Here is a 13000-nt window from a genome sequence, read left to right as displayed (position 1 = left end):
AGGCGGGGGACGGTGGTCCCCAGGAGCAGCCCCGCCCCCGCCCGCGCGCCGCCCCCGAGGAGTCCGCGGGGAGGAGGAGACTCCGGCGCAGAGCGGGGGCCGCGGGAAGCGGGAGGGGAGCGCGGAGAGCCACGGGGGCCGGGGCCGGCCCAACGGCGCCCTCGCCTCGGAACCGGGCGTGGAGGTCGGGGCGCAGGCGGAGGCCGGCGGGGCGGCGAGCGCGGAGAAGTTTGGCGGCGAGGGGCCGGGCGTCCCGGGGCGGCGGGGCGACGAGGCGGCGGCGGCGCGGGTGCCGGGGCCATGGGGGCGGGCGCGGGCGGCGGGGCTGGCGCGGAGGCGGCGCGGCGCGCACAGAGCCGCCGGAGCTGCGCGGCCGGCGCGGCGCAAAGTTAGCCCGGAGCCCCGGGACGAGCCCCGCAGCCGCCCGCCGGCCCTGGACCCAGCGTCGGCATGGGCGAGCACCCCAGCCCGGGCCCCGCAGTGGCCGCCTGCGCCGAGGCGGAGCGCATCGAGGAGCTGGAACCCGAGGCCGAGGAGCGGCCGCCGGCTGCGCCGGAAGACGTGAGTGCCCCCTCCCCCGCCCGGGCAAACTTTCTGGGGGGCACTAAGGGGGGAGCTGCCCCCGTCTCGCCCCCGCGGGGCAACTTCGAGGTTTCAAGGTGACGCGGGAGCGCCCCGGATTGGCCGGGTCCCCGCGGGCGGGAGGGGGCGGAGGGACCGGTCTCCCCCAAACGCGCGCGCGCCACCCCCCGCTCGGGCTCCGCGGCTTCCATGCGGGACGCAGCGCCGGCGCTGCGCTGGGGACCGGTCGGCCGCGGGAGCCCCCTCCCCGCGGCTGGTGCAGTGGCCGGGACACGGCGTTTTCCCGCAGAGGCGGCCGCGTCACAGCCGTGACTACCCCTCCCCTCCCGCTCGCGACCTGCGGGCTCTCTGAGCCCGGGGAAGGAGCGGGCGCCGCAGAGTCCCCGGAACCCGGCCGCGCCGACCGCTCTGGCTACCCCCTTCTTCGCTTCCGGATTAGCTCCCTCCCGGCACCTGCCCTGTCGCCACACTGATTGAAATTCAAGCCGGCCCGGGTCCCTGAACCCGGCCGGAGGAGGGAGAGGCGGAGTGCTGGGAGCGGTGTCGCTTCCAGAAGAGAGCCCAGGAGTCCCAGACCGAGTCGATGCCAGCGACGGTCCCCCGGGCAAGGATGGGGAGGGGCTGCCCCAGAGGGCTTCCCTGCCATCTGCTGCTGGAGTCTCCTTCCCTCTGGTCTGGGGAGCCATCGGCGGAGCGGGCACTGGGGAGTCCTGGGAACTGGGATTTCTTAAGCTACTCCCTCCCGAGGTTAACCTGCATATAGAGGTGAAAAACTGGAGAGACATTCTGCCCTGCCCTAGCCCTCTCTCAGGGTAGGGAAATGGAGAAGCCAGGATCCCTAACCTACCGGGGAATGTGCCCCAGGAGAGCTTAACCTCTTCCCTCCCCTTTGGCTCCCTTGGTTAAACCTCTCACCTGCTTTTGGCTCCCAAGCCCTGTACTCACCAGGCTCGTGTACTCAGCACTTAGATTCAGCCTTGGAGAGACTGTTTAGATTTCAGTGCATTCCGGAGACCCCTCCTCCCAAACTGCAGCAACGGTTAGTGTTTATTCAGGGCTGAGTTTTCCTGAGTAGGGGGGTTCTCTGACCCCCAGCAGGTGGAGACTGTTGCAGCAGGGTGGGTTCCCAGGTGTGGGAATAGACATGGACATGAGCTTTAGGCAGAAGTTGTTAGAGGCCCTTGGATAGAGTTGGATGCCTTTATTTAGTAATTGCTGAGAATCACCCTTGTTCAGCGTATCCTTCCTCCCGCCGGACTCCAAGAGAGGGACAATCCCCCTCCCCCAACCCGAGTTCCCTGTCTTTGCTTAGGGCAGACTCATTTGGGGAGCTCCTCCCAGGTTTCCCCTGGTGTCTTGTGGCGGGTTCCTGAGTCTGGGCAGTAGCTGGGAAGCTATGTCAGAAATATCAGGGGCTAGAGAGTCCTTGGTGATAAGTGTGTTTCTTTCTCTCTCTTTTCTTCCTCCTCTTCTGCATGGCCTCCCTCTCTACCAGCACTGGAAAGTCCTGTTTGATCAGGTATGTGAGCGGTTAAATGACCCCACTTCCTTCCAGCCCTCCCCACAATCAGTCTCCCTGCTTGCGTGGGCTTCCCAAGCTCTGCACTCCTGAGACGGTGCCGTGTGGTGGGGGCGTGGCTTAGTGCATCTCCGAGACTGATCGACAGTGCTCTCCACTGCTCTCCAGGTTTCAGGAGTAGGCGGTGGGCTCGCCTGAGAGATCCTTCGCTCCCTCCTCTTCCCAACTCTGCCTTCTAAATACCATGTAGAAATTGCACAATAGGTATCAAAAGCCTGGGACATTCCGTATATGCGGGGATGGGGGGGGCGGTGATTGCAGTCGGGACTGAGGAGGTGGGGGAAGGGCTTAGATTAATATCCCCTCTCCTTTTTTACCTCCACCTTCAAAGATCCATGGCCACCACTGAAGTCAACGCTCTGCTGTCCTTGGAGAGTGACTCACAGTATGGGCTCTTTTGAAAGCTGACTCTAACTTTGCGGCAGGGATGAGAGTTATGGGAAATAGTATGTGATTGTTTGCAACTCCTAGCGTCTAGGTGTGGAGAATGGAGTTGGGAATGCCAACTTTGGAATCTCTTGATGGACATTTGATCTTCAGCAAGGAAACAGTTTCTTCGTTGCTTAGTACTGGTGTTGAGAGCTTTTGTGTATTTCCCTCTCTGTCTCCATTCCCAGATGCAGAGGAGAGGAGGCAAGGGATGTTCCAGCGCAGGGGGACTAGTGAGTGCTCTGGTCCTGCAGTAGGCATGATTGTGCCATGAAGTTTGCGCAACTTTAAGAGCCCAGTCTGGTTGGGCCAGAGGGAACCTGTTGGGTTGGATGAGGAGATGAAGCTGACAAAGTAGCTTGGACCAGACCTTATCCTGTTGTAGGCAGGGAAAGCCTTTGAAAGTTTTTTCAGCAGGGATCCAAGCAATGCTTTGGAAAGGTTCTATGTGCTAGTGGGGAGGAGGTAAGGTGGATGGCAGGCATGAGAGAAAGTAGGCAGGGACCTGCTGCAGTGAATGAACATGGAGGATGGCAAGAACGGAAAGGAAGAGGGACGTGGCAGTGGGGGAATTGGAAGATGTCACTGGACCCGCGTAGATGAGCGAAATGCATAGATAACTTTGGGATTCTGAACCTGGAAGGAAAAAGGGAAAGTCAGGGTGGGGGGGTGGGGTCTTGGCAAAAATGACAGCTCTGGTGACAGACCAGTTCAATGCGAAGAACCCACCAAATGCAGGTGCCCGAGTGGGACCGAGACCCGGAATTACAGCTGGAAAGTCGTGGTAGGCAGGGGTTGGGGGCTGCTTGCGGGCATCCCCCACATTAGAATGAGGCCTGGCTGTGGTTTGGGGAGCATCCACCGGCTCCCGGCTCCCGTCCCAGTGGGGTGGCGCATCTCTCCCTCTGCTCCCACTCGCCACCCACTCTCCCTCCAGTTCCTGGGAGCACAGCGGCCGCCCTGAGGCAGGAGGGGCCTCCTGCTGCCACCGACACCACGACCAGCAAGCTGTCAGCCCTTCACACCTCCTGCCAGATTTAGAATCAGAACCTAGAACAAAGTGTATCATTCATTCTCCCTCTGTGTCTGTCTTCCTCATTTGATTAATTTTCTGTGTATGTTTACATTTTAAAAGGAACTATTTGGGTGAATGGAGGACAACAGTAGGAAGAATTTGGAGCAGAGAGAGGAGAGCAGAGAGAATGTATAGCAACTAATACTCGAGGGTGGTCTGTGAAATCCATTTTCTCCCACAGGAGGGAGGTCCCTCGTGTCACAGGGAGCATCCCCCTGCTTCTGGGAAGGCCCACCCGGAAACAATGCTAGACAGACAAAATTAATTATAGGAAAGAAACTCGCAAAGTACTCTGGGCAAACCATTGTTTTCTCACAGTAAGTTCTGCCTTATGCCTATTCCCCGTCCATCACGTGGTGTTAGGAGCCCATTTCTGGGGGCACCTGGGGTGGGGGGCGCAATCGGTTAAGCATCTGACTCTTGGTTTTGGCTGAGGTCATGATCTTGGGGTCATGGGATCGAGCCCCACGTCTGGCTCTGCTCAGTGAGGAGTCTGCTTGTCCCTCTCCCTCTAAAATAATAAATCTTTTTTTTTTTTTTAAGAATTTATTTGTCAGAGAGAGAGAGAGAGAGCTTGCACAAGCAAGGGGAGCGGCAGGCAGAGAGAGAAGCAGGCTTCCCCCTGAGCAAGGAACCTGATGCGGGGCTGACCCCAGCCAAAGGCAGCCACTTAACTGACTGAGCCACCTAGGCGCCCCTAAAATAATAAATCTATAAAAAAAAAAAAAAAGAAGCCCATTTCTGTTACCTTCCTTCCTGTGGGTGATTTATGTTTAAGGAGAGCTGCTCCTGAGCAGGACTTGACCTCTGGCAGAGATCCAGTCCCTCTGTGTTCCTTGCCCCTACTTCATGAAGCTGCCCCTGGACCATTCCCCAGTGGCGCTAACTGGAGAATAGCTATGAAGCTTCACAAAGGGGTGTGCAGCTTCAGGATGTGAGGTTATTCAGAATTTGGAAGGGTTTTCCCCTTTGCCTTTCCTGTGGGCCTGCTTAACGGTAGGACTTGAGGATTGTGGACCTTGGTGCACTTAGGAAAGAGCATTTCACTGGAGGTTGAGGCAGCCCCACCCCCAACCACCTTATCCAGAAATGGACAGCCCTGGCCAAACTGTGGTCAGTGGGGGGTTCATGACACCTGTCAGAGTCTCTGCAAGCTGATGTGTTCACCTTCCAGAGGTTGATGGGATGAGAAGCTGGCCAAAGTTGGTCCTCCTTTCCTTTCTTGGTCAAGGGAACACCAGTGATCACCCAGTTTCGAACTGGGACCTGCTGGGACTTCTCCCCCTGGTTTTAGGGATATTTGGCATTGTACCAGTTCCCTCTGTGCTGTCTGGTTCTTTAGCACATGGAGTAGTTTTGACCCAGCATGAAGCTAATTAAACCCCAAGAACTAGAAGCCACGGCCTTGGCCTGTTGGTCCTGTGTGGTCACCCCTCAAATAATTGGTCAGGATGCCTTTTGTGGGAGTTGGAAGTGAATAAAACAGATGACCCCAGTCCCTTGGAGTCTCCCCTCCCCCATATTCTGGGAATTTGGCTGGCTTGCTCAAGCAGGAGAGTAGCATGCCAGCCCTCCCTACCCCACCCCTGACTTCTTCCCTGTGGGTCCTGGAAGTTATAGTAGGCAGGAAACCAGGAGGTCATCACTTCAACCCCTAGACGGTCCATCATATGTTTTGTTTCTTATTTCCACTTCTGCTTGAGGGAATTATCTTTTCATGTGCCTGGGATCTAAACGGTTTTCCTAAATATTAGATTTTAAAGTTACCTAAATACGAATCTGTCGTCATAGTGTAGTATTGTACAAAATGTCTTATTTTTCTGTAGTTGAATCTGTTGAGATTTTCTGTCATTCCTTCTGTTGCTTTAGACCTGAGACAGTCTTCATCCCTCTTCATTTTTTTTTTAAGTTTATTTATTAAGCAATTTCTACACCCCACATGGGGCTCAAACTCACAACCCTGAGACCAAGAGTCGCATGCTCTTCCGACTGAACCTGCCAAGCACCCCAGTCTTCATCCCTCTTTAGATCTTATAAATATGCATTTCTATTTCCTACTACGGTTTCTGTGACTAAAGAAATCATCCAGCCCTTTACTCCATCCAGACCTTGTTTCTATCCAGTTATGCCAGCACTTATTAAGAAACACTTCCTTTATTTTATTTTTTTTAAGATTTTATTTATTTGAGAGGGAGAGAAAGTGCATGAGCACAAGCAGGGGGGAAGGGCAGAGGGGCAGGGAGAGGGAGAAGCAGACTCCCCGCTGAGCAGGGAGCCCGATGCGGGGCTCGATCCCAGGACCCTGAGATCATGACGGGAGCCGAAGGCAGACGCTTAACCAACTGAGCCACCCAGGCGCCCCAAGAAACACTTCCTTTAATGTGTTTAGAAAATTTTATCACTTGGTAAATTTTTATATGTGTGGGGCCAGTTTATTCTTTGTCTCATCTATTGTGCTGATGTTTGTAATTTTGCGCAGGTAATGTGCCCTTCAGTTCTTGCTTTATGTTGTTCCATAGGCTCCTCTTTTTCAGGTCATGTTTCGGCAGTCTCAGTCCCTTCCCGAACTCTAGGGAGGTGCCAACTCTAGGGAGGTGCCATCAGGGATCCAAGGTCAAAGAGCGGGTCCATGGCAGATACTGGACCCGAATGCACTTAACCCCTAAAGGGCTTCCAGGGTGGGAAAGTCATTTCCAGGTTCACCCTTAAAATGCCTTCAAGATCTACTTCAAGATATGCAAATGTTTAATGAGCAAAAGTGTTTGGAGCAGAGTTCTGTTGAGTCAACAAAGTACAGTTGCTTTTGAGCTCAGATGAGTGAGAAGGAAAAGGAAGGATTGGAAGTAATTTGGGTTTTTTCCCCCCTTCCACTGGGAGCATGCATTTCTCAGGCCCCCATAAGAGCCCCAACTTTGCTAATCTCCCAGAAGGAGAGCAGACAAGTTGTGGCTGTCCCACCACTGAAATTATGAATGTGCTACAACCAGCACGCAGAGCAACTGAGACGACCTGCTGGGTGCAAAAGCCTGGATTTGGAGTCAGATGGACCTGGTTTCAAGCCTTATGCCTTTGTCACTGGGGCCAAGTGGCATTAGCTCTCTGAGCCTCGATTTCCTCATTTGTAAAATAAGGACAGTGATCTTGAACTCCAGGAACAATAGTAGGAATTAGATGGAAGTGGAGACTCTTTACAGTGTCTGATATCCAGTGGACATTCAACAGCTGTCTCTTAACTGGGAATCAGAATTTGCTGGAAGATGCACGGGGCTGCTTCTGAGATCCAGGCCCCCACAGGGAAAGCAGCGGCCTCTCTAAACCAGCTCCTGCCCAATCCAGGCTCCTGGAAAGAGAGCCACTTCTGAGCCTGGAGGATTTTCCTGCTGGCTTTCCCCAAGTGTCTCCCCTGCTCGGCCCCCTTCTCTCCAGCCTGGGGTTTTCCCTTGGCCTGACCCTGAAGTCATCCTCATTTGCAGTTCTCCCACAAGCTGGCTTAAGTTCTGGGAGCTGAAAAGAGGTTCATATGGGGCCACCGAATGGATTAGCAAGGGGCCACAGCGAAAACACCTGCCCCGGAGGCAGGGCATTGATGGCGGCCCCCTGGAACACACGATTAGCCAGCAGAAAGAGGTTCCCAGAGAAGGACAAAGCCACGGGTTTGCTCAGGCTCTGTACCTCCAACCCCTCATCAGGTGGCCTCCAGGGCGCTTGAGGCTGTGGACGTGCCTCCACCAGCACAAAGGGAGCTTTCCTATCCTGCTCCTGCCCCAGTGACCTTGGCAGCCATGCTGAATTAACCCTTTTATCCCTGACCTCTCACAGAACTACATTTGGTGACAGTTGAGCGGTGGGGCCCAGGGACCTGAGACTGCATGCTGCCTGCCCACATAACAGGCACACATGCGTTCAAGCAGACAACACATCAGACTGCAGCCCCGAGTGTGTCGTCTTGGGTCCAAGCATCTCCTCCCCACACAGGCCCTGACTGGGTGGGGCTGCCTTGCTCACGCTGGCCCCTCTGGGGCTGCTCCCACCTCAAGGACCATAGGTTAGGAGAAGGTTGGTGGAAGCATCTTGTCCAATCTGTTCCTTTTGCCAAGGTGGAAGCAGAGGTCAGCGGCCCTCTGAGATCACTTAGTGCAGTCATGTCAGAGCTGGGACTCGAGCCCAGTTGTGCTCCCCTCTGACCTGTGTTCCCAGGCGTCCGTTTGCTTACTTGGCGTCCTGAGTGACTAGAGCAGCGGCGAGGACAGATGTGTATCTGGCTCAGGTCCCAGTTTTGCTCCCAGCTGTGTGGCAATGGGCAGGCCAGGGGACCTCTCCAAGCCTCCATTGTCTCACCTGGGAGCTGCCTAGAACACTTCCCTTCCCTCAGGGTTGGCGTGCGGCCCAGGATGTGGCATGTGGGTAGAACTTGCCACAGCACCAAGTGAGCGCCTGATAAACATGGCCGTCATGTCCTGTCCCTGGAACTTAAGGAAATGGATGCTGTTCTCAGAAGAACCTCTGACACGTAGTAGTTCTAGGTGGTGAATCTTAGTGTCCAGATCCCCAGTCTGGGGTTCCTTCTGCCCTATCGAGCTGGCTTCTTCCACATGTCTCCTGAACTTTCCGCAGGGAAAGGAGGGAAGCTTTGGGACAAAGGCTGCCTGGGATGGGGGTGGCACCCAAGTGTCCCCTCTGCTCACTGGCTGCATGCCTGCACGGCTGAGGGTGAAGGGTCCGGCCGTCAGGCGACCAGAGCCCGGAGCCAGCCTCCTCTGCCTGGTGTCCCATTGTGCAGTTCCTGGTGGCCTCCCGTGAGAATAGGGCACTCTTCTGTGTTACGGAAATGAGTCCATGTGTATCTTGAGTTGTGAACAACTAGGGGTAGCCACCACCTCTGTCCCGCCAGCTTTTCTGAAGCAAGTTACAGGTTGGAGTCGGGAAATATTTCTTTGAGGGAGCAACTACTGAATGCCTACTGCATGCACATAGGTCCTCATCTCATTTTGATCTTTCAGCATCCCTGTGAGGTGAGTGGTGCTATCCCCTCTTTACAGAGGAGGACACTGAGGCCCAAAGGGGAAGGGCTTGCCCAGAGACCCAAAGCAAATAAGAGTCCTCTGCAGAAGGGGCTGTATGTCTTTGTCCACATGGCTTCAGGTGGCTTTTGAAACGGGGTGGAGGGCCCCCAGGAGGTGAAAGTGTTTGGTGACCGTTTATCCTACCTGCCCGGCTCCCACTCCCCTCTTCCCTGGATCTCTCAGCCCTCTCATTTCTGGGGAACAAGGGACCCTTCAGTGGCTTCCAGGAGAAGCAGCGGGAGGAAATGGGTTTAGGCTGAAAGGAGGGATGGGGCAGGTGTCAGCCCCCTGCCCCCTGGTTGTACCCAATCCCACCCCTCCCTGCCAGTGGCTGCCCCCCTGGGCCTGGATGCCTGCCTTCATGGCTATGACTCAGCTTTGGTCCCCAGGTGGCTGTGATGGTTGTGCCTAGATGAGTCAGCCCGGGCAGTGCGTCTGCTCCTGGGGACCCAAGGGACCTGCCTCTGAGTCACAGCCCCCAGCTGCCCTCTCAGAGTCTTCAGGGCCTTCTTTGGGGGGCTCTGAGAAAAGGAGAAGCAAGGTCTTCCAAGAGGCTGTGAGGCTGGAAAGAGACAAAGCCTGGAGGAAGGCGCCAGCCCCCACCCCTCATTGCCCTCCTAACCCCAGCTTCCTATATGGGGGTGGGTAGTCTGGGCGTTCCTCCCCTCCAGCCCAGGTGTTGAGAGAGTTGGGTGGTTTCTGGAAACATGCCCATTATCCAGCAACTCAGCCTGGATTCAGGCCAGGATGCCCGCTTCTCTGCTGAGGGAAGGGCGTTCTAGCTCCCTAACCAGGTTGCCAACCTCAGAGCCGGCTTCAGCTGTTTGACTTATGGGGAGCAAGGATGCTCAGGAGCACGTCTTGGGACTTCAGGGAGAAACCTCCTGAGAGGGACGAGCTGCCTCCCCCAGACCCCTTCCATGGCAGCTGAAAGAACAGAAATAATACAGCTGGGAATCCTAGAATCACAGAAGCTTCTCCAGCTGTCAGAGGCCTTGGCCTGGCCAAATCCCAGGGGAGCACAAGGGTCCCTCGTGCCTCCATGTGGGGAGACCCAAGGACAGGAGGGTCAGAACCTGGTTTTCAGGAACTGGTCTCTCTTCTGCCCAGGGAGGCTTGAGGTTTGAAAATCCACTCCAGCCCCAGTTTGAGCAAGCCAGATGGTGCCCCCCTCCACTCACTGGGAGGGCCTCTGGGCAAACTGTTTATGTCTGTGAACCTCAGTTTCCATATCTGTTAAACGGGACTAATCACTCACTCTAGGGTTGGTGTGAGAATAAAAGTAATAAGATATTTGTGAAAAATCAGTATTTCAGAATCAGGGGACTGGCGTGAGGTGGTTTTCTCTATGGGGAGAATTAGCATCCTCATTTGCGAGGAAGGAGAACTGGAAGAGAAAGCTGCTATTCCCATAACCTCACCTCCTGACCTCAGCTGCTGCAGGCCTGGACCTAATTTATGGGGCAGTAAATATCCATAATGGGCCAGAGTTCCCTGGTGGGCTCTGGCTGTTGGGTGGGGACAGCTCTGCTGAGCCCTAAGCCCCTGGGTAGCCTCATTAATTCATATCTGTTCAGAAGCCGAGTAATGATGCAAGGACCCAGCAGATGAGGCTTGCTAACCGTCCCCAAAGTGGAGAGGGGCAACTGCCTGTGCTTTGCCCCGCCCCCTGCATGCATGCCATGTGGTCACTTCCCCGGGCTCCTTCTGTCTTGGAGGACAGAGAGAGGACACTGGGGCCAGGGATGGGAGCCTTCCTTAGATCCCAGGTCCCGACCTTCTGGACTGGAGAGGTCTCCACCAGGATGGCACTCCACGTGCTTCCTTCGGGGTCCTTGAAGGTACTCACCCTTCACTGAGATCCTGGGCCTCTACATCCAGGAGAGGGAGAGGGTCGGCCTGGGACAGGAAGGGAGTTCGAGTGTTGGGAACAGGGATCAGACGTGCAATTGTCCTGGAAATGCAGTTTGTCCAATTCACACATACGTAATAGATATAAAATAAGTGTGTTCCTTTCTTCTTTTTCTTATGCTTCACTGCTGCTGGGTAAACTCTGAAGCTTGGCCTGGCTCCCTGGCTGTCGGCGGGAGGGGGCGGGCTGGGGAACATGGCGCCGCTGTCCTGGGTGCTGAGCAGGCAGATCCCGGCTCCCGCAGGGCTGTTCTCTGTGAGCTCAGCCCAGCCTTTCCCTTAGGCCAGTCCCTGATTCTTCAGCCTCTCCGGGGCAGCATCCCCCTCACCCCTTTGGCTGCGGCCTGGGCCCGGCAGATTTCTAACTGTGGCAGGCCTCCAGACAAAGTGTCGATGGACTTGAGGGCCTTTGCCACTCAGGAAATGAAGGTGAAAGGCTGGTTTGGAACCATGGGCAGAGGGGCCGGGTTCCACAAAAGGAAGAAATGACTCTATGGACTCATGCATTTTTCCCAAAGAGTGTTCTGTGGCATGTTGCTGTGGAAAGTATGATGCCCAAAGGTCCAATAAGTTTGGAAAATACTGGGCTGAACAAAATCAGACACGTCTCTTCACTGTGAGAACTTGCAGAGCCCTTAGTATGGTTTTATGCATCAGGCCCTTCCAGAAGGGTTTCCCAAACTTATGGGATCTTGGAAACCTTATGTGTGTTTTACACATGGGGAAACTCTGAACCAGGGGCCATATTTCATACACAAGACAGGACAAAGAAAGACGAGGAAGGGCAAGACTGGGGCAGGTTCCCATGGAGGGACCCAGAACCGTTCCCATCTTGACCACTAACTCGAGCTGTAATCTTGGGCTAGTTTCTTTTGCTCTCTGCACCTGTTTCCCTGTCCAGAAAATGAGGTGCAATGCCTGGCACATGGCCGATCCTTGGTAAATATTTGTTACATGAACAAAGGACTGGATTGGACTGGGGTCTTTCAAACCGTTTTTAGCCACATGGTCCTTATGATAGGAGGGGGCAGGCCGCAGGCCCCTCTGCCTGGATGTGAATCCATCTGCACCAACTGCTGGCTGTTCCAACTTGGCCAACTCAGCTCTCCAGGCCTTGTTTCCCCCCCTGTAAAATGGAGCTCATAATAGCATCTACCTCAGAGTTTTGTTGTGAGGGTTAAATGGGAGACCACCTAATTTATCATCCAACTCGGGACCATTTTTGAGGGGGAAAGGGGTGCTGGTAATAATCATGCTCAGACAGTAGATCTCCGGCAAACTAGGACATGGGGTGAGCTGAGGTTTCAGTCAGGTAATACCTGAGACCTAGAAGCCATTCTGCAAATATGTAGCTTCTATCATGTTGTTCAACCGAGTACTATGCAGAAAGCCAGTACATGAAACAACTCCAGAATGGGGTCTGCTCAGTGACCCCCTCCCACGCTCTCGGGGTGTCAGAGCCCCTAAAACTCGGCAGAGCAGTTTGAGAACCATAGAGATTCCTGTCAGCTCTCCTGGACCATGAATTCCGATTCCCTGGCCTGCTGCCCCTCTTGCCACTGACACCGGATCCCTCTGACAGCACACCCCCGATGCGAGTTGCCTCATCCTGATCCCAAATGTCCCATCAGCCCTTTGACCAAGGAGAGAAGATTGGCTGCCCCCATGGGCTGTATGGGTTGTGGATTTCTTTTTAAAAAGTATTTTATTTATTGGGGCATCTGGGTGGCTTAGTCATTAAGCATCTGCCTTCGGCTCAAGTCATGATCCTGGGGTCCTGAGATCGAGCCCCGCGTCGGGTTCCCTGCTCGGTGGGGAGCCTGCTTCTCCCTCTCCCATTCCCCCTGCTTGTGTTCCCTCTCTCTCAAATAAATAAATAAAATATATTTTTAAAAGATTTTATTTATTTATTTGACAGAGAGAGAGAGACAGCGAGAGAGGAAACACAAGCAGGGGGAGTGGGGGAGGGAGAAGCAGGCTTCCCGCGGAGCAGGGAGCCCGATGCGGGGCTGGATCCCAGGACCCTGGGACCATGACCCGAGCCAAAGGCAGACGCTTAACCGACTGAGCCACCAGGCGCCCCTTGGTTGTGGATTTCTTTCCCCAACCTCCATTTGCATATGGTGTGCTTGTGTGTGCAGGGATGGGGATGGACGCCCTTATGTCACCCTGAGAAGGGACAGTTCCTACCATATGATTAGAAGAGAAACCGAGGCAGCGTGGTTAAGCAGCTGGGGGCAGGGTCCCTTCTGAAACCCTCCCCCTGCTCCTTGCCCCAGGGAAGGGAAGCAGCCCTAGGTGGCAGCAGTCTGAATGTGGCGGCTTCTTGCCCCAGTCTAGGTCAAGAGTGCACCAGGAAGG

At 55.0% G+C, this 13000-nt stretch overlaps 1 protein-coding gene across 1 annotated transcript in view; it reads left to right on the top strand.

Annotated features, from left to right (window-relative positions):
• The first annotated feature begins 373 nt into the window (after positions 1–373).
• The window catches only part of RHBDL3 (rhomboid like 3), a 51587-nt gene continuing 38960 nt past the window's right edge, over positions 374–13000 (top strand). The window contains exon 1 of the mRNA XM_081805382.1: positions 374–561. Coding sequence (XP_081661508.1) covers positions 451–561 — 111 coding nt within the window. The 5' untranslated portion in view covers positions 374–450. The remainder of the gene's footprint in view (positions 562–13000) is intronic.

This window comes from Leptonychotes weddellii, chromosome 15, assembly GCF_054177405.1.
Source record: "Leptonychotes weddellii isolate Sample4059 chromosome 15, ASM5417740v2, whole genome shotgun sequence".
Taxonomy (NCBI): Eukaryota; Metazoa; Chordata; class Mammalia; order Carnivora; family Phocidae; genus Leptonychotes; species Leptonychotes weddellii.
Note: the sequence above shows the minus strand (reverse complement) of the source record. Positions and strands in the feature narration are given on the sequence as shown.